Source organism: Tamandua tetradactyla, chromosome 1, assembly GCF_023851605.1.
Source record: "Tamandua tetradactyla isolate mTamTet1 chromosome 1, mTamTet1.pri, whole genome shotgun sequence".
Classification (NCBI taxonomy): Eukaryota; Metazoa; Chordata; class Mammalia; order Pilosa; family Myrmecophagidae; genus Tamandua; species Tamandua tetradactyla.
In genome coordinates, this window is record NC_135327.1 from 20,842,344 (window position 1) to 20,869,755 (window position 27,412).

A 27,412-nucleotide genomic window follows, 5' to 3' on the forward strand; every position below is an offset into this window, starting at 1 on the left:
CCTGGGCTCCATCCCTAAAGAATCTGATTCAGTCAGCCTAGGGTGAGGCCTGAGAGTCTGCATTTCTAACAAGCTCCTAGGTGATGCAGCAGCGGCTGCTCTGAGGACCACAATGTGAGCAGCATTAAAATCACTTGTAGGTGCTTGTGAAAACGTAGACTCCTGGGCACCACCTCCCAGATGTTCTGATTCCTTAGGGTGGGTCCTGGAAATCTCATCAGTCAGCGCGTCAAGGAACCTCGGGGGACTGCCCTTGAAGAAGCACCGCCTGGACTACCATTACTACCTAACCCACAGGCACGTATAAAGAGGTGAGATGGTCTGTCTTAAGACCACCTTGCAAGTCAGGGACCACTCCATTCTCCCTCCTGCTTCTGCCCGCAGCCTTGAAGTATCCTCGACTCCTCTCTTTCCCTCTCTCCCCACGTTCAGTCTGTCAGCAAATCCTGTTGGGTCGTCCTTCAAAACATATTCAGATTTTCTTTAAAAGACTCCAGGAAACAAAAAGACTTGGGGGCCAGAGGGTAAATGAAGCAAAACTGGTAAAATGCTGATAACATTTCATTACTCATAATTTTTATGCATATTTGAATTTTTCCATAACAAAGTTTTGAGTTTTTTTTTTTGTTGTTGTTTGTTTTAAAGTCTTTGACCCAAGAAATCCACTCCTGGGAATTTAACTTAAGGAAAATTTTAGATACAGAAAAACCTTTATAAATAAAAATATTTTTAAAATAGTAATAGTGAAAATTTGGGAAAACCTGAAATTCTAATAGGAAAAGGACAGAGTAAATTATGGAACACCTTCAACAGAATTTATCTTTAAAAATGTTTATTCAGGCAATATGCTAATGTGGAAAATATATTATAATACTATTAAGTAAAAAAATCCAGGATATTAAATTGTATATACTACATGACTAAAAATATACGGATATATATTTTTAAAAGACTGGAATTAAAAAAAAATTCATATATCCAGAATCAGACCATTTCCCACCACCTTCAATGTGACCTCCTTGCCCTCTAACAACCCAGCACAGAGACCAGTCTCCTTGCTTGTCCCTTCCTGCTTTCTGCCTCTTCTCCATGCAGCAGCCAGAGGGGTCCTTCAGAAATATAAACTGGACAGAGTCCTCATCTGCTTGGAACCCTACAAAGGCTTCCCATGTCTATCTTAATAAAAGCCAAGTCTAGACCTTGCCACAGTTCTCCAGGTAGCAGGACGTCCACCTGGCTAGCCCTGATTTGCTGCAGCTCTACTCCCTGCCTCAGCCCTGCCTCCACGCTGGCCTTGCTACTGTTCAAACACAGACCCTTGTTTCCTCTGCAGGAGTGCTCTACCTCCAGCTATGGGCAGGAGCCTGCTCCCCGCAACAGCAGCTCTTCACAGGCCTCCCCTGAGCTTCTCATCTAAGACGTAGGCCCCTCTCTCTACCCCCATTCTCTTCATTTTTCTTCATAGCGTTTAACACCTCCCACAGTACATTTTTTTTTTGTCTCTTGCTTTCTAGAATGCCAAATCCTCGAGAACAAACAGTTTGTTTTGTTCTCTGCCATATCCCTAGTACCTTGCACAGAGCTTAGGTGATCAGTAAGTAACTGCTGAATGAGTCGAACTAAATTACCACCCAAGGAAACTGCAAGCTTCCTGTGGGCTGTTTCTTGGGTGATCTCCTCCCTGAAACTTGCTGCCAGTGGCAAGCACACAGCAGGTGTCCAGTGGAAACTAAGATGGCTGATCATTTCTTCCATCAGCGGCTTCTGCAGCACATAGTGCAAGCGGCATACTGGAGCTGGCGGCAGTAGGACATGGTGGCTGACAGATGGGCTTTGGGAGGTCAGGCCCTGGCTTAACACCATCAGCTAGACAGCCTTGGGCAAATTATGGAATTCTCTGAGTATTAATTTTTCCGTGTGTAGAAAATCCTAGTTCCCAGGGCTGGAGTCTAAACGAGATAATACCCATAAGACTCTTAGCAAGCACAGTGTCTGGCCCAGAGTATGTTTGTAACAAGAGGCAGCCAGATTAATCAATAGCCACACCCACGCATTTGTCTCAAATTTACAAGGTACTTTTGTATATATCCCTTATCTGATTTGAGCCTTTCAACAATCAGGTTGGTTTCATCACCATCTTTATAAGTGACAAAACTGGGTGGAAAAGGGTAAAGTACTTTCCCACAGACCACAACGGCATCTGATAAATCCGTTGCTCACTGCTCCAGATATACAAGCTGTTATTACTGCTGATGCTAATAAGCCAGGCGATGTGGATGGCCCATTAGAGGCCCACACTCTACAGTGTTTCTCATGGTTAAGGCTGTGAACTGCAAATGAAACAGCCAGTGAGCTCCACTTGCCACTCCCGACTACCCCCTGGAGGCCAGTGGCTCCTGTGTCTGGACCCTTTCTCTGAATGAGGATTGACAGGGAGTCTGGACAGAAAACTCATCTCAGAAGTCAGCCCACGATTTAAAAAACTTAGCTGTTTTCTTGAGAGGGAAAAATACATAAGCTTTTCTGTACAGTTTTATCCATTTAATTAGGCAGCAGCTCTGAGAGGCACTTGCCACCTTTGGTGTTTGAGACCCCTGTCATTCCCCAACCTTTACCTCTGTCCCAGTTTGTCCTTGACAAAAAGGCATTTCCTCCCAAAGGCAATCAAGGGGAAGCCCCCACTTGGGGGCTCTGGGCCTGGACCTCCATCAAAGCCTCCTCCATCTTTCCAGGACCCAAGGCTGAGGGAGGTCCCATGGTAGGGAAAAGATCAGCAGGTGTTAGACAAGGAATCTGAAAACCACTGGGTCAAAAACTCACAGACTCTCAGGAGTCATAGATTATTAAAAACTCAGCATCTGAAGAGACAAAAACTTATAATTTCTAACACCTTAAGCCACATGGGGTTGGCAGAGATTATACTGGATGGGAAGAGGCTGATTCCAAACTGGGAATTCCATTCTGGAGCCTGGCATCTTCTATCTGATCAGAGCTTTGACCAACACCCCCTGTGAGAATACGGTCTGGGGATTCTGGCTTCAGGAGGAGACCAGAATGAGAATAGGCTTTGGATGTCCACAAAATTGCAAAATTCTACCAACCGGGCCCCTTGGGAAAAGAGATCCTAAGGGGAGTAGGCAGCCTTCAGAAGGAGCCTGCCAGGCCAGGAAGCCCTGACTCTATAATGCGCTCTGAGACTCTGATGGTATCAGACCTATGGCAGGCCACCAACCACCAAAAGACTTTGATGGCAATATAACTGCCTGGCATGGTGGCATGTGCCCCCTGCCTAGCCTCAGGTTGTCTGTGGAGCACTACATGGCACCACAGATCATTTACATCTGCACAGTGTTTATAATAGAGGGAGGTGTTCATGCCCCAAACCTCAGAAATGGCCTATGAAGAAGGAGATGACAATAGTTCTATGGTCTGGTAGTGGGGTTGCCTAAGGGCTACTTTGGGGATCACCTGGAAAAGTGGCCAATATACCCACTCCACCCCTGGCCTCATCTACATTCAGTTAAGGTCACTTTAAGTATCTATACTAGTGGACTTCACTGAGTTTTTAAAATGAAGGAGAGTTCCATGGTCACTATGACTTTGAATCAAAGCTATAAAAATCTCTCTCTATAAAAATAAAGAGTCTGACATCCCAGGCTGCTTAGAGCAGGGCACACAGAGGTTTGACTGCTCTGCTAATATAAGTTACCAGAAGAAATGGCAGGAAGCATGTAAGGAGGCATGGGTACTCCAATCCTGAGCAGAATCCTGTGCTCTGGGAGACAGAACCTCTTTCTCCTCCAGGAGGTCCCTGGTGCTTTTCTTGTCCCTGGCAGGTAAGAAGAGGAGGCTGCACACTTGGGGATCAATCCTGGGAGCACCATTGGCTGCCAGGCTTGGCTGGAGGGAACAGCTTAGACTGGTGATGTGCTATAGACAGGATCAGAACTCATCCCGCAGCTGAGGGGGTCTGTCCATGCCAAAGAAAGATGATGACCGCCCCTGGAGGTCCCGTTCCCGCTTTACGAAAGCCGTGAAGGAGGACACACAGTTGCCAATAAAGTGCTCTGCTTGGCTGAGGATGTATAGGTCGATCTGGGCCACCTCAGGCTTTAGGCTCACCACCTTTACCTGTAGGAGGAAGGAGAGAACACATCAGCCAGGCTGGCTACAGGCCAAGGCCCGCAGTACATCCCCTCATCTTCTTCCCCTGAACTGAAATCATGCCACGAAAGGAGGAGAAGAGATAACTAAGAGGTGAGGCCAGATGTGAAGAAATGTGCTGCCCAGCTGCTGCCCAGGCCCACATGGCACACCTTGCCCCCAGGACTCTCCCCCACCTCCAGCCTCAGCTCCAGACATACCACTTTCATCTCTGTACCTTTACTTGTGCTGCTCCTGTTTTTTCCCCACCCATTAAAATCCTGATCATATTCTCAAAGCTCAGCTCAGGTTCCAAGTTCTCCATAAAGCCCTGGTCTGATAGGATCCCCCCAAACCTATGATATGACCAAACAGCACCACTGCCCATCAGGTCCTACAGCTGGCTGCCTTCCTCTCCTGTGAACTCCACCTCCAAACCGAGTCTATCCACCCTCTCCCTGAGACACTCCCCAGAGGTGAACCTTGCTCTGGACTGGATTGCCACTCTGCGGTCCCAGATACCATCATCCACCTGAGAGACTAGGAGAGCCTTCTTGATGGTCTCACTGCCGTCTCTCTTGCCACTCCCCATCTGCTCACCCTTGTCCCCTCCCTCCCACTCTTACCACAAGCCTTCAATGGTGCCCTCCTGCTCTTCAGATAAAAATGACAAATCCTGAACATGGCCTACAAGTCCCGTGCTCAGGCTGCCTCTACTTTCTCCTCTCAGGCCTCCTCAAACCATTCCCTGAGCTCCAGCCACCAGCCACCAGCCACCAGCCACCAGATCCTCTCCCTCTCCAGGACCAGTGCATGTTCTGTTCCCTCTGTTTGGGCTACACCTCTCTTTGCCTGGTTAACTCAACTTTATCCTTCACTTCTCAGCTCAAGTGTCACCTCCTTAGGGAAGCCCTCCCTAGCCACTGGGTCTCGGTCAGCTCACCTGCTCCACACTCTCACCGAATCATGTTACTTTACTTCAGAGCACACATCTCAATTTGCAGTTTTCACTCTTTTGGGATTATCTGATGAACGTCCATCCCCTGTGCCTGACTAGGCCCTGGCACAGAGCCCACCTCCAGAAAAACATCCACTCAACAGGCAAGTGAATGAATGAACCTCCACAGCTTCTTAACCTTTCTTCTGGCACGTATTATAGTTCTCAGCAACGTCTCTTGTTGCTGAGTCTAGACTGTGAGCCTAGAGGACAGGACCATATGTCATTTATCAGGATCCCCAGCTCAGCAACAGCTCGGCTTGGTTCAGAAGGAAGGGTGGGCCTTGAGCCCCTGGAGAAGGGAGCTACAGAATGGGGAAGGGCAAGAGCCGTGCATGGGAACAGGAAATAGAAAACGGCAAGTAGCTTAAGGCGTAACAAATACATCAACTCAAAAAACTCACATAAAAACTCCCCGGGACTCTCCAAATGCTTCACCTTAGTACAGAGGAGGAAGGGGAGGTGTGGGCAGAGCTGGGGCTGAAAGTGCTTTGCTGTTATATGGAGAGTTCTGATGTAACAAGAATCATGATCATTTCATTTGGATTGTGGCAAAGAAATAATACTTGTTCAACTATGGCCAAAATCCCCCAAACAATTCTACCCACGTTTTGAAACTTACTCACTCTGTGTCATACCCACCATAACTGAGCTCTGGGATCTCTTGGGTAAATTCTATCCCTTCTTGGGGCTTTGCTTTCCTCAGCTATAAAATGCAGGGGTTGGGTTAGAGAGCCCCCAAGACTCCCAGCTCTCATATTCCATGTATAAAATAGGTGGGTAAGTGACCAGAGCATCCTGTCTCAGGACTTCCTCTACAAGGTGGACTAGAGAAAGGGAGTCCCCTCAATATAAAGCTAAGGCACCCACTGGCAGAAAGCCTTTTAAGGTCTACAGGAGCATTTAGGGCTTTCATTCATTCAACAAAGTCTTACTGAATTATTTTATCAAAACATACTTATTACCTATTCTTCATTGATTTTATTATTTATTCATACATTGCATACCTACTATTCAATGGTTTCCTTAAGCATTTACAAAGCACAAAAGAGCCTTCTCTTTATTCACCAACCATCTACTTTTACTATTGATAACAGCAAACTTTATTGAGCACTTCCTTTGTATCAGGAAATGCTTTAACTGCTTTTTATCTGGTCATCATAATGGCCCTGAGACAGGTACTATTTTCAGTCCTGTTTTATAGATGAGGAAAAATAAGCACAGAGAGGTGAAGTAATCTGTGCAAAGTTGTACGGTGAACAGAACTAAAGTTCTCTGGCTCCAGAGTCCACACTTTTAACCCTCCATGGGATCTCTTCCAAGAACCCACTCTTTATGTCCTTATTCAACAAACATTGCTGAGTGCCTGCTGTGCGTCCTAGACACTGATGATGGTAAGGCAGGGTGTCTGCCTGGAGGAGGTTAAAGCACCAGGCTAGACACTGAGGACTATAACAGTAAACAGCTTTGGATCCTGCCTTTGAGGAGGCCACACCTCATGAGAAGAAGTCAGATATGTTCCTTCAATATTCTCATACAGTTCAGAAAGTACATTAGGGGAAGTGATCTGTAAGATCTTCCAGAAGGCACACTTAGCTCCAGGAGTGGAGGGAGAACTGGGGAGAATCTGCAGAGGAGGCATTTAAGCTGGGGGCTGAAGAGGAGGAACTGGAGAGGAACTATATATCCAGGGAGAACTTTAAGTCCAGCCCAGGCAGATGGCTGGTGGTGGGAGAGTAAGAGGCATGTAGTAGCAGCAGCAAGCCCACCCTGGAGCTTTCTTTGATTCATTCCTGCTGCATTCCCTCCAGCCCACACATACCTTCCCTTCGAAGAGCTGTTCGATCTCAGGCATGTAACTCTCAGAATCGGTGGCGATGTAGACCGACTGGGCATTCAGCGCCCTCACCCAGAGATTCACAGCCCGCTTTATTTCTTTCAAGTCAGGGAGGCACATGGTCATGGTGAGTGGGGCAGCGGTGCTGCGGCTGTAGCCCACACACTGTGGAGAGGCCATGAAGTGCGAGCCCGCAGTGCCGTCCTTCAGCATGGCACAAGCATTCTTCTACAGGGGGTGGGGCAGTGGGGGACAGAGTTAAAGACAAGCAATTGTCCCTGGAACCCCAGGAGCAAGAATTGGTAAAGGAAAACGATAAGCTATACAGGAGGTGCTCCACTATGGGTTTTTAAAAAAGAGAGCACTGAGGGAAGAGGGAAATGTATCAAGACAGTAACAGTGGTTATTTCTGGGTGGTGGGACATTGATGTTTTACAAAATTTATTTTTCTCCTTCTTATGGCATTATCTGGGATTTCCAGTAGAATTCTGAACAGTAGTGGTGATAATAGGCAGGCTTATCTGATTCTTGACTTCAATGGGAACATTTCTGATAGCTCCCTAAGAAGTACAATGTTTGCTGCGGGTTTCGGAGTGATAGGCTTTATCAAGTTGCCCTTCTACTCCTGGTTGGTTAAGAGTTTTATCGTGAAAGGGTGTTGACTTTTATGAAACGCTTTCTTGGCCTCTACTGAGGTGAACATGATTTTTCTTCTTTGGGTATTAATACAGTGAATTTCATGGCATTTCTCGGATAAGTTTTACTTGTTTGTGTTGTGTGTTCCTTAAAACACTGTTCAATTTTACCTGTTAATATTTTACTTGGGATCTCGCCATCTATGCCCATGAATGAGAATCAGCTCTAGTTTTCTGAGTTGACCTTATCTTAGCTGGTATTAGTGTTATACTAGCTGTTTACAAAATGATTAGTATCCTGTATCTTCTTATGCTCTAAGAAAGTATAGATAGGAATTATCAGTTCCTTGAAGGTTTGTCTGAAACAACTGATTACATAGTCTGGGTCTGGCTCTTTTTTTTGTGTGGAAGAGGGACAGGAAAGGACTGTAGTGCGTATGTGTGATAGCCTCTTTAATTGACTATGAGTGAATTTTAATCTAATTTCTATACTTTTTCATTATTTTCCAAGTTTTCAAGAATGAGCATTTCTAACTTATATTAAAAATTTTTTTCTTATGTAAATTAAGGAGACTGTCTACATTAGGCCTGCCCATTTTTACATGGAGGATAATCCAATGAAGTTCCTGCATATTTAAGCAGCCTCCAAATTCTGCAAGGATGACATCTTCATTTCTTCAGGGTTCCACCCAATCTCCAACAGCTTGTCTTTCAACAAGTAGTTCAGTGACTAAACACTAAGCTGGGGCAGAGGACTCCTACACTACAGACCTCTCTCTAGCTTGCTGCCTGACATGGGGTCTAGCTAGATACCCCAGTTTACCCACCTGCAAAACAAGGATAAAAATGGCAACTGCTAAAATGAGAGTTGGTGAGCAAGCACTCAGGGGACACATTTCTGATGTGTGCTGCAGCAGGATGCTGGGATAAAATCCTACCGACTTGGCTGAGTCAGAGCTCTGTATGCCCTGGTTGGGACCTGGTATCAAAAGCTCAGTTTTCAATCCTCACAGGCACGGGCCCTGCTCAGGGACATGACCAAGTCAATCTGTGAGAGGAAGGGGAAGTTACCCAGTCGGAGCCAATGCGCAGATGAACACCCACGTAGGGCCGGACAAGGTGGGCGCTGATCTGGGCCTCTCCTGTCCTCACCATCTCATCTGACCACACCATGTACTTCTGGAGTGGCCTGTGCTCCTCCAGGACAGGAAACTGGGCTGGGGCCCCTGGCAGGGCGAGCACTGGATGTTCCTTTGGGGAAAATCTAGGCATAAGATGGAATGAGGGGAAGTCAGACAGAGGACACACAGAGAGCCGCTGCCACCCCCACGGGAAAAAGGATGGCATTGCACCATGCCCCAGAGACCCTGCAGAGGGGCCCCTGTAACATGCAAGAAGCACAAGAGGTTGTGAAATCCCAACGGGCTGATAAGAAACCTTGGCAGCGACAGGCACAATTTGCAATACTGTCCCGCCACATAGAATTTACAACCTTCTTTGCTTGTTTAACAATTAAAAATTTACAGTAGAGCATTCCAATCTTTTATATGTCATGCTGGCTTCCAATCTGTGGTATGATAATCCACTCCTGGGTGGGATGTCTGGACCAAGCCTTTGCCCTTTTACCCACAGCAGGATTGGGACGTGTAGCTGCTTACAGAAGAGACGGGTCATACTAACAAGGAATGTGTATATCTAATCAACATTTAACAAATATTTACTGACTGCCTACTATGTGCTGGGATCTGGCGGAGAATGAGACAGGCATGGTCCTGTTCTCATGGAATGTACCAGAGATCTACAGCTCCCCTTATTATGACTTGCCCCACCCCCACCCTCAGGGACTCTCTATGTACACTCGGCACCTTTGTAATTATATCATGTCTGTCTTTCCTGCTGGATGCTGGCCTCTGGATGCAGTGCCTCCGGGGCACCTAGCACAGTGTCTGGCATATGGAAGAGCTCAACAAATTCTTGTTGACTGAATGGGGAGTAAACCTTCGTTCCCTCTTCAGTTAAACCCAATCAGTATCTCAGAAACATGAAACACCTTGCTGCCATATGAACTCTCAATGCACCTTCCAATTCCAGATCTCTGCACAGTTCTTCCCTCTGCCTGGAATACTTCCCTTGGCCAGTCAAAATCCTTTTCTTAAAATTTATGAAATAGGTACAGCTGCTCTGGAAAGTAGTTTAGCAATTTTGTATAAAACCAGACATTCAATGACCATGTGGCCTAGCAACTGCACTCCTGGGCCTTTAATACCAGAGAAATAAAAACTTACATTTGTACAAAAATATGTACGTGAGTGTTCACAACAACTTTATTTGTAATACCTCCAAACTGGAAACAAGCCAGATGTCCTTCAACAAGTAAACAGGTGGACAAACTGTGGTATATTCATATCATGGAATACTACTTGGCAATAAAAAGGAACAAACTATTGATACTAGCAACAACTTGGATGGATTTCAAGGGAATTATGCTGAGGTTACATAATGTATGGTTCCATTTCTCTAATGTTTTTGAAGACAACATGGAGAAGAGAATAGAGAGAACAGATTAGTGGTTGCCACAGCTTGGGGACATGGTGTGTGTGTGTGTGTGTGTAGGGAGGTGAGTATGCTCATAAACGGGCAACACAAGGAACCTTGTGACAATGGAACTGTTTATCTTGACCATAGTGATGGACACCTACATGCAAAATCAAATTGCATAAATGACATACACACACTTACACACACACACATCTGGGTGTAAGTAAGACAGGAAATCTGAATAAAGATAGATTATATCAATGTCAGTATCCTGGTTGTGAAATCGTGTTAAAGCTCTGCAAAATGTTATCCCTGGGGGACACTGAATAAAGGGTGCACAGATCTCTCTGGATTATTTCTACAATTGTACATAAATCTACAATAAAAGCTCCAATTTAAAAACTGAAATATTTGAAACCACATAGGAAAATACATAAAATAATTTAACAATCCATATACTTGTGGTCCAAATTAGCAGATATTAATACTTTGCTTTGTTTCAGGTTTTTAGAAAGATGCACACCTAAATAAAGATCTTACCATCTCTTTTCCTTCTCTTCTTCTCCTTCCCAGAAGATAATGTGTTTTATTATATATATGCCCCCAAATATCATAGCATTCTGGGAACTTTCTACATGGTTTAGTAGTGAGAGCATGGGCTGGTGAGCCAGACTGCCTTGTTCTAATGTTGATCTGATATTGACTATGCCACTTTCTAACCTGGGCATGTGACTTAACCACCTTGTGCCTCAGTTTTCTTATCTGCTTAATATAGCTGATAATAGTTCCTACCTCATAGGGCTGTTCATAGGATTGAATGGGCTAAAATAAGCAAAGCACTGAGAACAGTGCTTGGCACACAGAAAGCACCAGAAAATTATTATTATTATTATTATTTTGCACATAACCTATTTCAGTTTCGTTTTTTCAACTCAACTTTGTCTTGGAGATTTGGGCATGTTGATTATGTGGATCATGTAATAATATTAACTTCTCTTGAGTTTCTCATTTTATATGAATAGACATAATTTATTTATCTTTTTCCCTCCACGGACAGTAAAGTTGCTCCCATTTTTCACTCATATGACAGTGCTGCAACGGACATGTATTCATTCTTCACCATCAACCCAAATAACTGGCTTGGCAAACTCCTTGCAAACCTCCGAGACAAACCACCACTCCCAAGCCTCCGCTATATGGGGAGGGCCCCTGGTCTCACTTTTCTGATGAGGTTCTCTGCATACTGATGTGCTCAACAACCTTCTCCCCTGTTCAGATAAACTGAGGATTGAACTGTTAAGCAAAGAAACCACCAATGGATGATTTAGAAAATTCTCAGCTTATCCAGATAGTGCACTCTGAGACTAGGGCCAGAAGTGGTTCCATGAAAGACCTGAGTTTTCGGGAGGTAACTTCCCAGAGGACAGGGCTGCACATGAGGGTTTAACTGAACAACCTTTCTCTAAAGAGGGCGTAGATGAATATGGATGTGTCAGCCATTTCAGTGGATGTGAAGATTGGAAATACAGTTATTCAGGAAGGATCTGTGGAAAGTTCTGTTGTCTGATGGTCTGGACCCCTGGAATTGTATGCAAAGCAACAGGTTTTTGTGAAATTTGTATGAAAAGAAGCAATGCCTGAAGGGACACAGAAAAGGGACAAACTGAGGAAGAATGACTTCAAGGGCAGAGCCACTGATCAAAGAGCTCCTGGGCCAAGAAAGTGGGCCTATTCCAGTGTGTGGACAGGGCAGATCCGCCGCCCTGTTGGAGGAGAGTGCTGCTATCCCAATATTTGTAGAGCAAGATTTGGGAACGAGCAGTTGGGGAGGAGCTAAGGCTCCATCAGGCCTGGAGGACAAAGAATCAAGCCACAGATGGCTCTCAGAATTTGAAATCTAATGGAATTTGTCCTGCTGGGTCACAGACTTGTTTGGGACCTGTTACCCCTATTTTCCTTCCAGATTCTCCCTTCTGCAATGGGTATATTTATCTAGGCCTGCTCTACCACCATATATAGGAAGCAGATAACTTGTTTTCTAGGTTTCACAGGTCCATCAGACAGGAGTTTTGCCCCAGGACTGATCACACCCATAATTGATTCTGATGAAACTTTGTACTTAGCATTTTCCTAAAATGGCTTAAGGCTTTTGGGATATTGTGATGGAATGAATGTATTTTGTATGTGGGAAGAACAGGTCAGAGGGCAAATGCTGGGGACTGAATCATGCTCCCCACAAAACGTATGTTCAGATGTCCTATGGGCGTGAATCCATTATAAATAGGACTTTTAAAGATGTTATTAGTTAAGGTGTCACCACCAAACTGAATGAGGGTGGGCCTTAATTCAATATGGCTAAAGTCCTTATAAGCAAAGGAAATTGGATACAGAAATAGAAGCCATGGGGAGCAGCCAGAAGCTGGAATTTCTCTATGCACAGTGTCCCCTCAAATGCCCAGTGCACATCTGTGGACCAGTAGATGAACAGCAGGCTGAATGCAGAGGGACATGAAAAAGATAGGGCCAGGTTCACAGGAAAACCGTGGCCTGGGAGAACGATAAGGTATGCACTCAGATACCTGCTATTTTTACACCACAAGGATGGTTCAATATGATGGTCCACAGCTTTCCAACAGTGAATGTGCAATAAATTTCTGTTTCCACCAATATATTCACAGCTCAGACACACAGAGCTGACAGGATCCTCAGAAATCCCTTTCTCCATTCTTGCAGAACATGATTTTCAGCTGGGCACACAGCAGACCAGAATAAGCCATTTCTCAGTACTCCTTGCAGCTGGTATGGTCTGTGTGACTAGCATCGGCCAATAAGATGTAAGCAGAGGGGTTATATGGAACTTCTGGGAAGGCGCCCTAAAAAGGTGGGGATGTGCTCTTCCTCTACCCCTTCTGCCATTCCAGGTGCTGGGGCGAGGATGAGATGGCTGGCACTCTGCCGCCATCTTAGCCCGTGATGTATCATTGACGATAAAAGCAATTAATGGGACGGCTGAGTAGAAAGATGGGAACCTGATTCCTAATGACACTGTGGAGCTGCCATCCTGCCCCTGAATACATATCTTGGTACTTCTTCTGTCGGGAAAACAATAAACTTCTAATTTAATCTGCAGCAATTTTGGAGTTTCTGTTACATGTGGCCTAATTCTAGCCTAATATACCTAGACCTATGGTCTGCAAACTTCTTTTACTTTACTCAGAACCTTGCTACACAAGAGAGGTAATGGCAGAAGTTGGTGGGGAGGGGGAACTAAGCCCTTCCAACTTGGTCCTCCGTTCTAGTCCTCCGAAGGCCCTAGAGGCACTTTACAAGGACTATGAGGAACAATGTGAAAACCACTGATCCTGGTCACTCCCTTCATTTCATACAGATGGAACCCTGTGGACAGAGACAGGAAGCAAACTACCTAGACACACAGCCAGTGAAATTTCACTCTTACCAATTCCATTCTGCCATATCCACTTACAATCTCCCCTTGTCCCCAAAGGACAATTTTCTACGCGTGCCCATTACCATAAAAATTGCTTAAACTACATGCTCTTTCAAACTCACCCTTACTAATCCTTCACAGACTGCCTCACAATGGCCAATAAAGACCTGGATGGTCTGACCCCCTAGTCACCTCTCCAATCTCATCTCCTGTGTGGCAGATTAAAGATGAGAACCAATTCTTTGAATTTCCCCCCACAGGGTGGCATCTGCACCCCCTTTCAACAGCACTTAGCGGAAGGGAAACCACTGGTTTTAAGGGACCAGCAGCTTCCATTTCCTGTCTCCTGGAATACTTCCTGTATTCTTTGCACATACCCTCTAGAATTCCAGTTGCCACCTTACAGAAGCCCAAGCCACAAGGCAAGGCCATGGGTGTGCACGCCAGTTGATAACCCCAGCTGAGCTCCCAAAAGACCCAAAAAAGGCTGGTACCACCTGCCAACCAAGAGTGAGCCTATTTGGACGCGCAGACTAGTGAAACCTTCAGATGTCTGCAGTCATGGAAGACCACCAGCAAGAACGGTCCAGGTGAGCCCAGCCAACTCACAGAAATAACAATAATATATTCTTGTCAAGCCACTAAATTTTGGAGTGGTTTATTATGCAGCAATAGATAACAGGAACATCCTATTACTTGTTCATTCCAAACCAGCCATACTGGTTTCCTTTCTGCCTCTTTACCATATCAAGCTTGTTCCCGCCTCAGGGCCTTTGCTCTTGATGTCCCAACCAGGAAGAACTAACTTTCCCTCCAGCTCTTTCCATGGCTGGTTCCTTCTCATTCTTCAAGTCTCAGCCCTGCCAATCACCTATTGTGTTTATGTCATTCAAAGTAATTATATCATTCTGGAACTATCTTAAATAAAAGTTTATTCACTGTCTCCCCCATTACACTATTTCATAAGGCCAGGTGCCTTATTTGCCTTTTTCTTTCCTGTATCCCCCAGCATCCCGCCCAGGGCTTGATGCCTAAGAGGTACTCCTTAAGTGTGTATTGAAAGAATGAGCGTAACAAGACAAGCTGCTCAGGTGATCCTAACTCTCTCATACTGCCTCCAGGGACCTCATCTTCCTACGAGTCTTTCTTTCCCAAAAATGTAGCTGTAAGGCACATACTTCCTCAAGCCTCATGCAAATCCCACTACACAATGAACTCAAACAGGACTATCGGGCAATGAACAAGCTTTGGGACAATGAACAAGCTTTCCGGCAATATTCCCAACTGATACATCCATGCAGCACTGTCCCTTTGCTTCTAATTATGATTGTGTTTTTTTTTTTTGGCTTTCTGGAACTTTGTTTTGGAGCTGGTGGCATGTTTCTTTTTCCTGGCATACTGTAAATAGGGGTAAATCTCCATCCTCTGAGGACTGGTCTGCTTTTCTGGCAATCACTCTAAGCCATTCAAAGCCAAATGGGGAGAACCAAGTAGGGGATTAAATGGGAGTACCCTGTTTGGGCCAGCAATAAGGGGAGATTAGAATCTGCCATGACTATCTTCAGTAGTTCATGAACTAGCTCAGAAGGCAAGTCTCAAATAGGAATTGGCAGCTATTAAAGGCACATCTGTTTTCTCCATGGTGATTAAGAATGAGTGCTCTGGAGTCCGACTGCCTGGGCTCAGATTCCGGCTCTGCCACTTCAAGCCGCATGGCCTCAGACAAATATCTTCACCGCTCTTTGCTTCCAACTACTCACATGTAAAGCACAGATGGTGAAAATACCTACCCCACAGACTTACGGAACAATTAAATGAGTTACTACCTGTAAAGTCTTAAAACAGTGACTAGCACATAGTAGGAACTAAATTGATATTAGCTCTTATTATTATTAAAGATTTACATATAGATCCCAGATGCCCACTCAATAGCTGTACGATTTTGGGCAAGTTATTTAACCTCACTGTGCTCAGTTTCCTCACTGTAAAGTGGTAACTGATAATATCTACCTCATGGAATTTTTCAAAGGCTTAAATAAAATAAAGCATGGACGCAGTAATAATAACAGCAAACATTGGTTGGCTACTTACTATGCATCCTGCACCCTATGAACTAGGAGGTACCACAGCGCTCCTTCTATTAAATTATGGAGGAAATGCAGGCTGAAGAGCTCAACTGGCTTGCTCAGGGTCACCCAGCCAAAAAGAGGCAGTGCTGCATCAGAACTGAGGACTCTCACACCAGAGCCTGTGCTTATTTCTCTGCATCGATCTATTTCCAGTTTATTGAATGCCAAACGCCATGCTATGTGTTTACCACATATGGATTCATATGCTCCTCGCAGCTTCTGACCTGGACTGGAATCCAGGTCTGACTTCCAAGCCCAAACTTTTTCTCCCATGCCATAGCATCAAGGTCAAGTGCACTCACTATGTTAGTTATCATCATCATAACTAGACTGTAGCTCCTGAAGGCCGAGTCTTCCTTATTTTTTTATCACTTGTGGCCCTTAAGTACTATCTGTTATATGTGGTAGACGCTCTATAAATATTTCACAGCCTGTGCCCATACCCTGCTAACCTATTTTTTTTTAAGAGGGCCTACTGGAGTGCAATTAATGAAGCACCTCCAATAATTATCAGAGTGACATCACTACTCAGTCTGCACCTAAAGTTGTTCTCTAGAAGCTGCTTCCTATTTTTACCTTGTGAAGAGGAAGGCAAAAGGGGAGTGATTCTCACGCCTAGAGGAAGAAACTGAAATTCATGTGACTGCACAATGTTCTTTTTATGACATTCCTTATCGGCTAATAAACTCTTGCTCAACCTCGTGGCAGGTCAATGTTCCACCATGTCAGGCATTGAGATGGGAAAATATCACACAGGATCCTAAGTTCAACAGACAGAGTAGCCGCACCTTTGGTCTCATGCATCAGGGAGGAGTAGGGGGGAGAGAGCCAGCAGTAGGGCCTGCCATGGCCTCATGGCCCTTCCCCAAACCCAGTATGCAGTCCCCTCCAAGTACCTTTGGATCCACTGGTCCTTGTAGGAGGCACTGAAGGAAATGCCCCCAAAAAGCTCAGATTTGTTGAAACTCACATGAAATTGATCCCAGAATGGGCCAAAGGGGTTTCCTTCCTGCAGAAAAAGTAGAAAAAGGCTTACTGAGGGAGACAGAAGGCCATTTGGGGATGGGGCCAAAGAACTGTGGGAACCCTGGCTGAAACACACCTCATATGATGGCCCAGTAGGAATGTTACTTTGTAACTGCTGGGCTGGTGGCTGAGAAGAGGAAATGTGTGCTAGACTATCTGAAGGAGCATTTCTCTCTCATATCCTACATACTGCCCACCTTACAGTGCCTGTGAGAGTCTGGGGAAGAAGGAGACCTTGGACTGAGGACCACAGACTGCAATTTTCAGTGACTTTTTAAAACAGCTAGTTCAACATCCTCATTTTCAAGATGGAAGCCAGGACCCAGAGAGGGTAAGGCATTTGCCCACAGTCACACAGCAAGCAAAGGCACTATTGGGGCTATAAGTCAGAGGTCATTTTTCTCAAAGTTCATGGTTCCTCCAAAACCAGTCTACTCAGACTTTAGTATAAGCTCTGAAAGATTTATTTGGAGATTATCTTATTCCCAAAGTATCAGACATTTACAATCTTCTACTAAAAAAATATGTCACCCTTTCATTACTTGCTGAGAGGCAGGAAAGTATACCTGTTAAGAGGGTAAACAATGGAGCCAAATTAAGTTAAACTGAACCTCTGGTCCACCATTTGTTTGTTGTATGACCTTGAGCAATGTATTGAACCACTCTGTGCTGTACTCAGTTTCCTCCTATAAAGTGGGGGTATTAATAGTCCTTTTCTCATAGAGTTGTTTGAGAATTAAATGAATTAATATATATAAAGCTCCTAGCATGATATCTGCACATAGTAACACTATGTGAATATCAGCTACTGCTATCGTTACCAATATGACACTTTACAGTCTACAAGCACTTATTCCTGGCCCTTATGACACTGTCTAAGAGAAGCAGAATGGGGATTAGCACCTTTATTTTGTAGGTAGAAGTAAAGGTCCAGAGAAGCAAAGTCATTTGCCCAAGATGATACCACTGCTAAATGATAAATAGCTTAAATGGACTTAATTCTCTGTGCTTCTACTCTAAGCCTTTTGGTGCCTTCCCGCACAGTACTGCCATCACAGTGTTGCAGGGGCCTAGAGGACAAGGAACAGCCAGAAGGTGCCCTCCAGAGCCAAAGGACCCACCTTCATAGGGCACGTCTTCTTATCAGGACTCCGTTGGGCTGCTACCTCAAAGCAGTATGCTACTCGCCTCTCAGGGGGCCAGTGGATAGGTGCCAGCTTCTCCATGAAGTCCTCCAGGCTGATGACCCGATGGTAGGCTTGGAGGGGCTCTAGCTTGAAATATTTCTGGTAGGACACATGGAGCTACAGGAAAGAGGGAGAGTATCCAGTGGCTGTTTTAGAGACTTTTCTTAAAACCCAGACAGCTCAGGCTATATAATAATGAACTACTTTTGACAAAAGACACCAAAGTTATATGCAACTATGTGATGATATTGTGAATTGCTGAGTGTATGTGTTGGGAATGTTTGTGTTTCTTGTCATTTTTTTTAATTAAAAAAAAAGACACCAAAGTTAAGTCAGAAGAGAGCCTAGGAGAAAATATGTGAGAAATAAAGAACAATTGATAATATCCCTTGTGTTCAATATACCTGCTGATCTATAAGAAAAAAGGCAAATGACTCAAGAGACTATAGGCAAAGGATAGGGGTGAGCAATTGTATAGCAGAAGAAACCCAAACTTTCAAAAGACCTGCAATCTTAGTAATTAAGAAAAAGCAAATAACCACTGTAATGAGATGTCACTTGTCATCTATTGAGATCGGCAAAAATTTAAAAGCTTAACCCTGGTTGCTGGAAAGGATAAGGGGAAACAGGCCCTCATACATGGCTGGTACAAGTGTGTATTTTAGAACAACCACTTTGGAATGCAACCTGGCAATATCTAAAACACTCCTTCAACTCCTAGGTATTTGCCCTGGAGAAATGTTTGCATCTTGTACCAGGAGACAGGTACAAGAAGCTCAGTGCTGCAGTGGAAGTATCGGAAAGAACTTGGAAACAGCCACACCAAACACACTAAATTCAGTGTAGTACTTGCCTCAGGGCATGGAGGGGAGACTAGGATTAGGAGAAGGAGCCAAGAGACACTTTATCTTTAATCAGTTTTATCTGTAACATTTTATACCTTTTATTAACAAAAATAAAAGATGGCACAAAGATGAGAAATGTTAACAATGATCACTTTTGGTAGTGGGTACTAGATGGTGATTACATTAATCTTTATATTTTCCCAGATTAAAAAAAATTCCTTAGAATACCATGGAAAAAAATTTGGACTGTATCCTACAGGTCAGGGTTCTTCAAGTATGTTCTACTAGATCAGGCAGATAAAGGGTTCTGCAATAAAATGGCTCCAGAGTCAAACTGGCCTAGAAAATGCTAGGTTAAGGGTTTCCTTATTGTAGGACTTTTCAGGGCCTCTAATATGCTAATGTGAGTTTCAAATCTGCACGTTTGGGGGTATGGGGAATTGAAAATACAATTTTCCAAACTGATTTAACAAAAGAACCCGTCCTGCATGAATCTTTAGCGTTCCAATGAACAATGAGGTATTGTGGGAGGATTTTAAATAGAAATACATGAGGGTCACCATTTTGAAAAATAACTCTGATTGCAAAGGAAAGAACGTATTGATGGTAAAATTAGAGGTAAGAAGGGGAATTGGCAGGACACTGCAATGGTCCTTTTATTTGTTCAAGTATTCATTCAATATGTATTGATTGGGCACCTCCCATATATCCAAGTGAACACCAGACAGGCAAGGAAGGGTAGAAGATGTAAAAAGAGGTTTGGGGTCTGAGTACATAGGTAAAGGAAGGCATTTAGGATGACCTCTAATCTACTGGCTTGTTACTCAGATGAATAGAGGTGACAAACTAAGGCTGGGAAGCTAGGTGACACAGGTTTGAGGGGAAAGATGTTGTGTTCAGTTCTAGCTTCATGAATGTGAAGTATGTATGGAGCACCCAAGTAGATTCAAGGGTCTAGGAGTTAGAAATACAGGCCTGTGGTCAGAGAGGCTGGACCATGGATAATTTGGGAGGTATCAGGAGAGTAGTGGAAACCACAAGAGTCAACAGACATTTACAGCAAAGCAAATAATGGTAAAAATAGCAATTAAGTAATTTAGAAATTTACTAATTAAGAAAAAGCAAATAACCACTGTAATGAGGTGTCACTTGTCATCCATGAGATCAGCAAAAATTTAAAAGCTTAACCCTGGTTGCTGGAAAGGATAAGGGGAAACAGGGCCTCATACATGGCTGGTAGAAGTGTGTATTTTAGAACAAGCAGTTAATATTTACTGAGTGCTGACTTAGCACCAAGCATTGTTTTCATTGCTCTATTAGTTAGGGTTCTCTAGAGAAACAGAATCAACAGGAAATATTTGTAAATATAAAATTTATAAAAGTGTCTCAAGTAACTGTGGGAATGTAGAGTCCAAAAATCTGCAGGGCAGGCTGCAAGGCTGACGATTCCAAAGGAGGGTCTGGATGAACTCCACAGAAGGGGCTCACCGGCCAAAGCAGGAAGAGAGCCTGTCTCTTTTGGACCCTCCTTAAAAGGCTTCCAGTGATTAGATTAAGCATCACTCATAACAGAAGACACTCCCCTTGGCTAATTACAAATGGAATCAGCTGTGGATGCAGCTGATATGATCATGATTTAATTCTATGAAATGTCCTCATTGCAACAGACAGGCTAGCATTTGCCCAACCAGACAAACAGGTACCACCACTTGGCCAAGCTGACACATGAACCTGACCATGACAGTCCACCCCTTGTCAACTTGACAGCTATACATATCACCTTAAACCACAACCTAATTTCTAAATAAAAAACAACAAAACACACATTTTTTTTCTTTCACCAAACAATACTCAACTGTCTTGCAAATAACTGGAATTACATTAAATCTCTCCAGAATAGGGTACAAGTCCTTGGGTAATATTCATTCTTAAACTTGATATCTTACAACTTAAATAGCATAACAGGAACAAAACAGCATTACAGTCCTTGTTTCTGTAACTGATAGTTCATATAGTTCATATTTATCACTACCTTCTTCCACTACTCATTCCATGTTCCCTTTACCCTCAGCAAGCACTTCATCTGGCCGTGGTTCTTTGCCTGGCAAAGAAGAATGAAACGCAAACCTTCATTCCTGGTTTCAGAGCCACTGGTAGTCCTGCCTGGATTGGGTTGTTGCAGTTTTCCATTGATTTTAATCACAGGGCATGGTAGTACTAAAAGATACCCTAGGGGATCTCCTATATTCCAAGAAAACTCTTCTTTACCTCCATTGTGTAGTTACAGTTCTACTTCCCCCTGATAGGGTCAATCACCCCAGCCAATAATGTAATACCCTTCTTGGTTTGTTGATCCAGGGGCATGAGTAGCCCAAAGTGACCAGGTGGCAGTCTGAGATTCCAGTTCAATGGAATCAATTGTTGTTTCTTCTGGTGGAAGCACTCCCCCTTTTGGAACTAAAACCCATAGACCAGCAGAGCTCAGGGTCGCAGGGGTAGGAAGCAAAAATTTTCCTAGTGGATCACCAGGGGTAACTGTGAGTGGTACCACTCCCATTTCCACCCCTTGGTTCCTGGACCCATGGATCCTGGCTATGGGAGAAACAGCACCATACAGCAGACGCTGATTCAGAGCATATACAGCTCCTGGAGAACATTACCCCAGCCCTTCAAGGAATTGCCACCTAGTTGGCACTGTAATTGAGTTTTCAAAAGGCCATTCCACCGTTCTATCAATCCAGCTGCTTCTGGATGATGGGGAACATGGTAAGACCAGAGAGTTCCATGAGCATGTGCCCATTCCCACACTACATTTGCTGTGAAGCGTGTTCCTTAGATCAGAAGCAATGCTGTGTGGAATACTGTGATGACGGATAAGGCATTCTGTAAACCCACGGATGGTAGTTTTGGCAGATACATTGCATGCAGGGAAAGCAAACCCATATCCAGAGTATGTGTCTATTCCAGTTAGAACAAATTGCTGCCCCTTCCATGAAGGGAGTAGTCCAATGGAATCAACCTGCCACCCTGTAACTGGCTGGTCACCTCGGGGAATGGTGCCATATTGGGGGCTGAGTGTGGGTCTCTGCTGCTGGCAAATTGGGCACTCAGCAGTGGCTGTAGCCAAGTCAGCCTTAGTGAGTGGAAGTCCATGTTGCTGAGCCCATGCATAACCTCCATACCTACTACCATGACCACTTTGTTCATGAGCCCATTGGGCAATGACAGGAGTTGCTCGGGAAAAAGGCTGACTGGTATCTACAGAACGAGTCATCTTATCCAATTGATTATTAAAGCCTTCCTCTGCTGAAGTCACCCTCTGGTGCATATTCATATGGGACACAAATATCATGTTTTTAGCCCATTCAGAAAGGTCTATCCACATACTTCTTTCCCAGACCTTTTTGTCACCAATTCTCCAATTATGGTCTTTCCAAGTCCCTGACCATCCAGCCACACCATTAGCAACAGCACATGAGTCAGTATATAAACGCACCTCTGGCAGTTCTCCTTCCAAGCAAAATGAACAATCAGGTGCACTACTCGAAGTTCTGCCCACTGGGAGGATTTCCCCTCACCACTGTCCTTCAAGACCAGAAAGGGGTTGTAGTGCTGCAGCTGTCCACTTTTGGGTGGTACCTGTATATTGTGCTGAACCATCTGTAAACCAGGCCCCAGTTTTCTCTTACTTAGTCAATTCACTGTAAGGAACTCCCCAAGAGGCCATAGCTCTGGTCTGGAAAAGAGAAGATAATGTGGCAGGAGTGGTGACCATGGGCATTTGGGCCACTTCTTTATGTAACTTAGTTGTGCCTTCAAGACCTGCTCTGGCCCTATCTCGTCTATACCATTTCCATTTTACAATAGAGTGCTGCTACACACACCCAACTTTATGGCTTGGTGGGTCAGACAACATCCAGCACATGATAGGCAACTCAGGTTTCATGGTAACTTGGTGGCCCATAGTTAAGCGTTCAGTCTCTACTAAGGCCCAGTAGCAGGCCAAAAGCTGTTTTTCTCAAAAGGAGCGTAGTTATCTACAGCAGATGGTAAAGCTTTGCGCCAAAATCCTAAGGGTCTGCATTGTGATTCTCCTACAGGGGCCTGCCAAAGGCTCCAGACAGCATCCCTATTTGCCAACACACTCCATGGATTGGGAGTGTCATTCTGATTATGGGAATCAGAGTCCTTAGTGCCTTTGAGTCCAGTCAGAGTAGAAAACCATTCATAAAAACCCATCTTTAAGATTCTGTTTCTTAAGAACCACTCCTGGTACTAAGTTATATTAGTTAGGGTTCTCTAGAGAAACAGAATCAACAGGAAACACGCACAAATATAAAATTTATACAAGTGTCTCACGTAACCGTGGGAACGCAGAGTCTAAAAATCCCCAGGGCAGGCTGTGAGGCTGATGATTCTGATGGAGGGTCTGGACAAACTCCATAGAAGAGGCTCACCGGCCGAAGCAGGAAGAGAACCTGTCTGTTCTGAATTCTCCTTAAAAGGCCTCCAGTGATTAGACTGAGCATCACTCATTGCAGAAAACACTCCTATTGGCTGATTACAAATGGAATCAGCTGTGGACGCAGCTGACATGATCATGATTTAATTCTATGAAATGTTCTCATTGCAACAGACAGGCTAGCACTTGTCCAACCAGACAAACAAGTACCACCATTTGGCCAAGTTGACACATGAACCTGACCGTGACAATTGCTTTCCATGGATTTGATCATTAAAATCTAAGAGGGAACTCAGGCATACAGACCATAGATTACTCAACTGAGGTCACACAGCTAACAAGCAAATTGAAAGAGGAGACACAACAACATTTAAACAGTGGGTGGGGAAAGAGGAGCCCCCCATACAGTGTAAAGAAGAAATGCTGAGAAGCCAAGGCTGAAGCAGGAGCAAGTGGCATTCGGGGAGCCAAGGAATGTTCAGGAAAGAAAGAGGCTTATGGGGCCAGATGACAACAGGAGGCCAGGTGAGACAAAGTCTGAGCAATGACCATGGATTTGGTGATTCTGAGGTCTATGGTAACCTCGGTGAGAATGGGCATGGTAGGGAAGGGGGAGCCCATTGAAGCAGGCTGAGTAATCCATAGAAAGCAAAGAAGTGGAGTCTCTTGGCTAAGAAGGCAAGGGGGCAGAGAGCAAGTAAGCCAGAGGGAGACAGATGGGCAATGTCTAAACTGTAATAGTTAAGTATAAAAACTGCATCTACGGCTCCTAGTTACTGAAGACTTCATGTCTCTAAGGCACTTTACAGTGATAAGCTCATTTGATTTTAAGAGGAAGGCCTACAATGCTCAAGACATGTTACAATCGCTAGCTCCCTTAGTCCTCACCCTGGGAGGGAGCAGCAATTATTACCAATCTATTTTAAAGACCAGGAAACTGAGACACAGAGAGATCAAGTACTTTGCCCAAGTCACCAAGCTGGGCTATGATCTCAGGTACTCCAGCTGAGAAACAGGCTAGAAGACAGAAATGCAACGTTTTGAACAAAGTCAGTATAATTTTTGAAGCCTATTTAAAAAGTTTACATCAATTTATTAAATATTAATTTAGCTCCTAAGTGCTGGCACCTTAGAATAGAGTATGAACAAAGACAGACATGGCTCCTGTCCCCCTGAGCTCTCAGGGCAATGGAGGACACTAAGAACAAGTAAGGAATTCAAGGATGTGGCAAATCACCAATGGAGACAGAGAATATCAAGGCAGCCCCCAGAAAGGGGCACTAAACCAACTAGCTATTATGGCTTGGGCTGTTCCCAAGGCAGAGGCATCTAAGTGGCAACTTGATAGATTAGGAAAAGTTAGTAGGTACAGATGGCAGGGGAAGAAAAGGGGTGCTCCATCTAGGAGGACCAGCATACCCGAAGGCCTGCTTTCTAGATAATGAAGAACACAAGGAAGGGATAAAGATGGCAACACACATGCTTACTTTGCCCCAGGTACTGTCCTAAGCCTATTATATCTAAGCCCAGTTATCTCAGCTAAAACCTTCCCAACAACCTTTTGAGTTTTATAGATAAGGAAACTGGGGTTCAGAGAAATTAGGGAATTTGTCCAAGGTAGCACAGTTTGTTAGTGGCAGAGAAGAATTCAAGTCCATATTTGTCTGACTCCAGAGCCTGTGTTCTGAACCTAAAGCCTCCATTTCCAGCCCTGGTTGGCCTCATCCTCTGTGCATACCATTGGTCCAAAGGTGACGGGCTGAGAGGCAGCGCTGGAGGCAGACTGCCTAGGTTTGTGGCCATGGGCAAGTTATTCACTAACCTGTGCCACAGTTTCTCTTTGAAAATTGATCATAGCACACTTACCTCAAAGGGATGTGATGAGGGAGAAAGAACTAATCATCATGCAGTGCTCAGAAGAGTGCCTAGCACACAGCAGGCACTGCATAAATGTTAGCCATTGTTATTCCAGGGAAGATAGTACAAGGTAGGGCAAGGCTGGGAGAGTGGGAGGTAAAGCCCAGAGAAGGACTTGGGAATTGAGCAGAGGCAAAAAGATTTAGGAAAGAGTGGACAAGGACCAAGGTCAGAAGGAGGTACTTACGTTGGTGAAGGGAGGCTTGTGATGCTGGTACTCAATCCAGGGGGGTACAGCCAGGGTACGGTTCAACAGCTTTGCAAATGCCAGGGAGCCCAAGAAGTGATCAGCCTGATTCCCAAAGCGTCCTAGAAATGGCACACTGGGGGTGAGGTGAGGCATGAGGCATCCAGGGGTTGCGTATGCAGGGCTCAAAAAGGACGTGGAGGCAGGAGTAGGGAGGGAGAGGAGTCCAAGAAGAGTCAGGGGAGCTGGCAACATGGAACCCAGTTTGGACTCTTGGGTCTGGTATTGGAGGTCGTTCAGGGACTGCCCCCACTGCCTCAGCCATTCCACGGTCCTTGGTGTTTCTCAAGCATGCTATGTTTGTCTTATCCTCATCCCATGTCTCCGTTCTTGTGGTTCCCTCAGGGGTGCCCTTCTAGCTCTGTCTCCACTCATCTGCGAATTAAGGGGCAACTCCAGGGCATCACTCAACGGGATTTTTCACCAACCCTACACCTAACTCACTCCCCCTCCTCTACCTTCCACATTGGATTTGAGTCACTTATAGTCCTTCCCCTTTCCTCACATGTTCTTTCCTACTTCCTGGCCTTCACACTGGCTGTTTTGTTAGCCTGTAGATGCCTCAGGAGTAAGGACCCTGTCTGACTCTTGTTGTTAGCCTCAGCATGGCATCCATTCTTTCATTCCACAAATATTATTGCGAGGCTATGATGTGCAGGCTCTGTGCTAGGTATCGGATACAGGAGTGAGTAAGAAGTACAAGATCTTTGCATTCAAGGCACTCACAGTCTAGCTGGGGGGGGGGGGACACTAAACATGTAGGCAAATGAATATATAATGATAAATTTTGATAACTGAATGAAAGAAATGAAAAACATTTGGTAATGGCGAATGAGGCAGTTACTTGGGTTGAGGTCAGCAAAGTCCTTTTTGGTGACATTTAATTTGAGATGTGAAGGATGGGAAGGAGACGGCCTTCTAGGCAGAGTGGACAGCACATTCGATAGCACAGTCTAGAGGACCTGAGAATATCTGAAGAACAGAAAAGGAGATCAGTGTGTTAGAAGCAGAGGCCGTGGTGATGACCACCAGTGGCCAAATCATCCAGAGCCTTTAAGGTCTAGGTCAGGAATCTGAATAGAAGGAATGACTATTACAGTGATGTTCTAGCACCCTATTTAAATTACACCCCTCAACCTTCCCTCTCCTTGCTCTATTTGTTTTTCCATAGCATTCATTGCCTTCCAAGATACTAAGTAATTTACTTATTTTTTTATGCCTACTTTTATTGTCTCCCCAGACTAAAATGAAGGTTCTACAAGGGCAGGGAGTTTTGTGGTCTTATTCACTGCCGTATCCCCCGGGGCAGAGAACAGGGCCAGTACAGAGTAGGAACCCATATATATTTGTTGAATGAACGAAAGAACTGCCCAGACCCACAGTGGGTCAGTGACATCAAGTCCTGCCCCATTAACTCCGTTTACTGGACTAGGGGCTGGCTCAGATCCATAGCTCCGCCCATGACAAACTGCAGGCACTCTCACAAGATAATAACCTCTTCTGGCCTCAGTTTTCTCGTCTGTCAAATGGAAGGCTGGACGTGCGGATCTCTTCAGTGATCTTACAACTGGGACACAGAGGAGAGGAGCAGACCCTGCCTCCACGTGGGTTCGCTCCTGGACCTGCCAAGGTGTCGCAGGACGCTCGGAGGAGTGGTCTTTCTGCGGGCCTCAGTTTCTCCTGTGAGCAGAGGGCTCGGGAAGCCTTACCCATGCAGGGGCAGTAGAGCAGGTAACCGGCTGGGTCCCAGGAGCCCACAGGCAGCCCCGGGAGCGGCAAAAGCAGCAGCAGGAGGGAAAGGCGCAGCGATAGAGTCGACGGTGCCCACGCGGCGGCGCCCATGTCTGCTCCGGAGCACTAGAGCGCCCCGGAGCGGAGGCGGGAAGCGATGGAGGGTCGCCAGCCTCCGCCCCGCTCCCGGCTGCCCCCGCGCGCCGCCCGCGCACCGCCCCGGCCGCTCTAGCCTGCAGGCGAAAAGGACCATAGAGAGACCGCGGCACC

General features: G+C 45.1%; 1 protein-coding gene across 1 annotated transcript; it reads right to left on the reverse strand.

Annotated features, from left to right (window-relative positions):
- Positions 1–815: 815 nt before the first annotated feature.
- On the reverse strand, positions 816–27,342 carry POFUT1 (protein O-fucosyltransferase 1). The gene is made up of 7 exons (XM_077111712.1): positions 27,121–27,342; positions 25,352–25,473; positions 17,875–18,057; positions 16,624–16,736; positions 8,684–8,876; positions 6,963–7,205; positions 816–4,131 (listed from the first exon to the last, which is right to left on the reverse strand). The coding sequence occupies exons 1-7, from the start codon at positions 27,251–27,253 to the stop codon at positions 3,943–3,945; spliced, it is 1,176 nt and encodes a 391-aa protein (XP_076967827.1). The 5' UTR covers positions 27,254–27,342; the 3' UTR covers positions 816–3,942.
- Positions 27,343–27,412: the final 70 nt, after the last annotated feature.

Bases quoted from the DNA above. Each gene is read 5' to 3' on its own strand.
- POFUT1 (XM_077111712.1), bottom strand. From the start codon at position 27,253: ATGGGCGCCGCCGCGTGGGCACCGTCGACTCTATCGCTGCGCCTTTCC. The intron at 25,474-27,120 runs GTAAGGCTTCCC...TGCCATTTCTAG, and splicing joins GCTCTACTGCCCCTGCATGG to GACGCTTTGGGAATCAGGCT. The intron at 4,132-6,962 runs GTATGTGTGGGC...TTCCTCCTACAG, and splicing joins AACAGCTCTTCGAAGGGAAG to GTAAAGGTGGTGAGCCTAAA.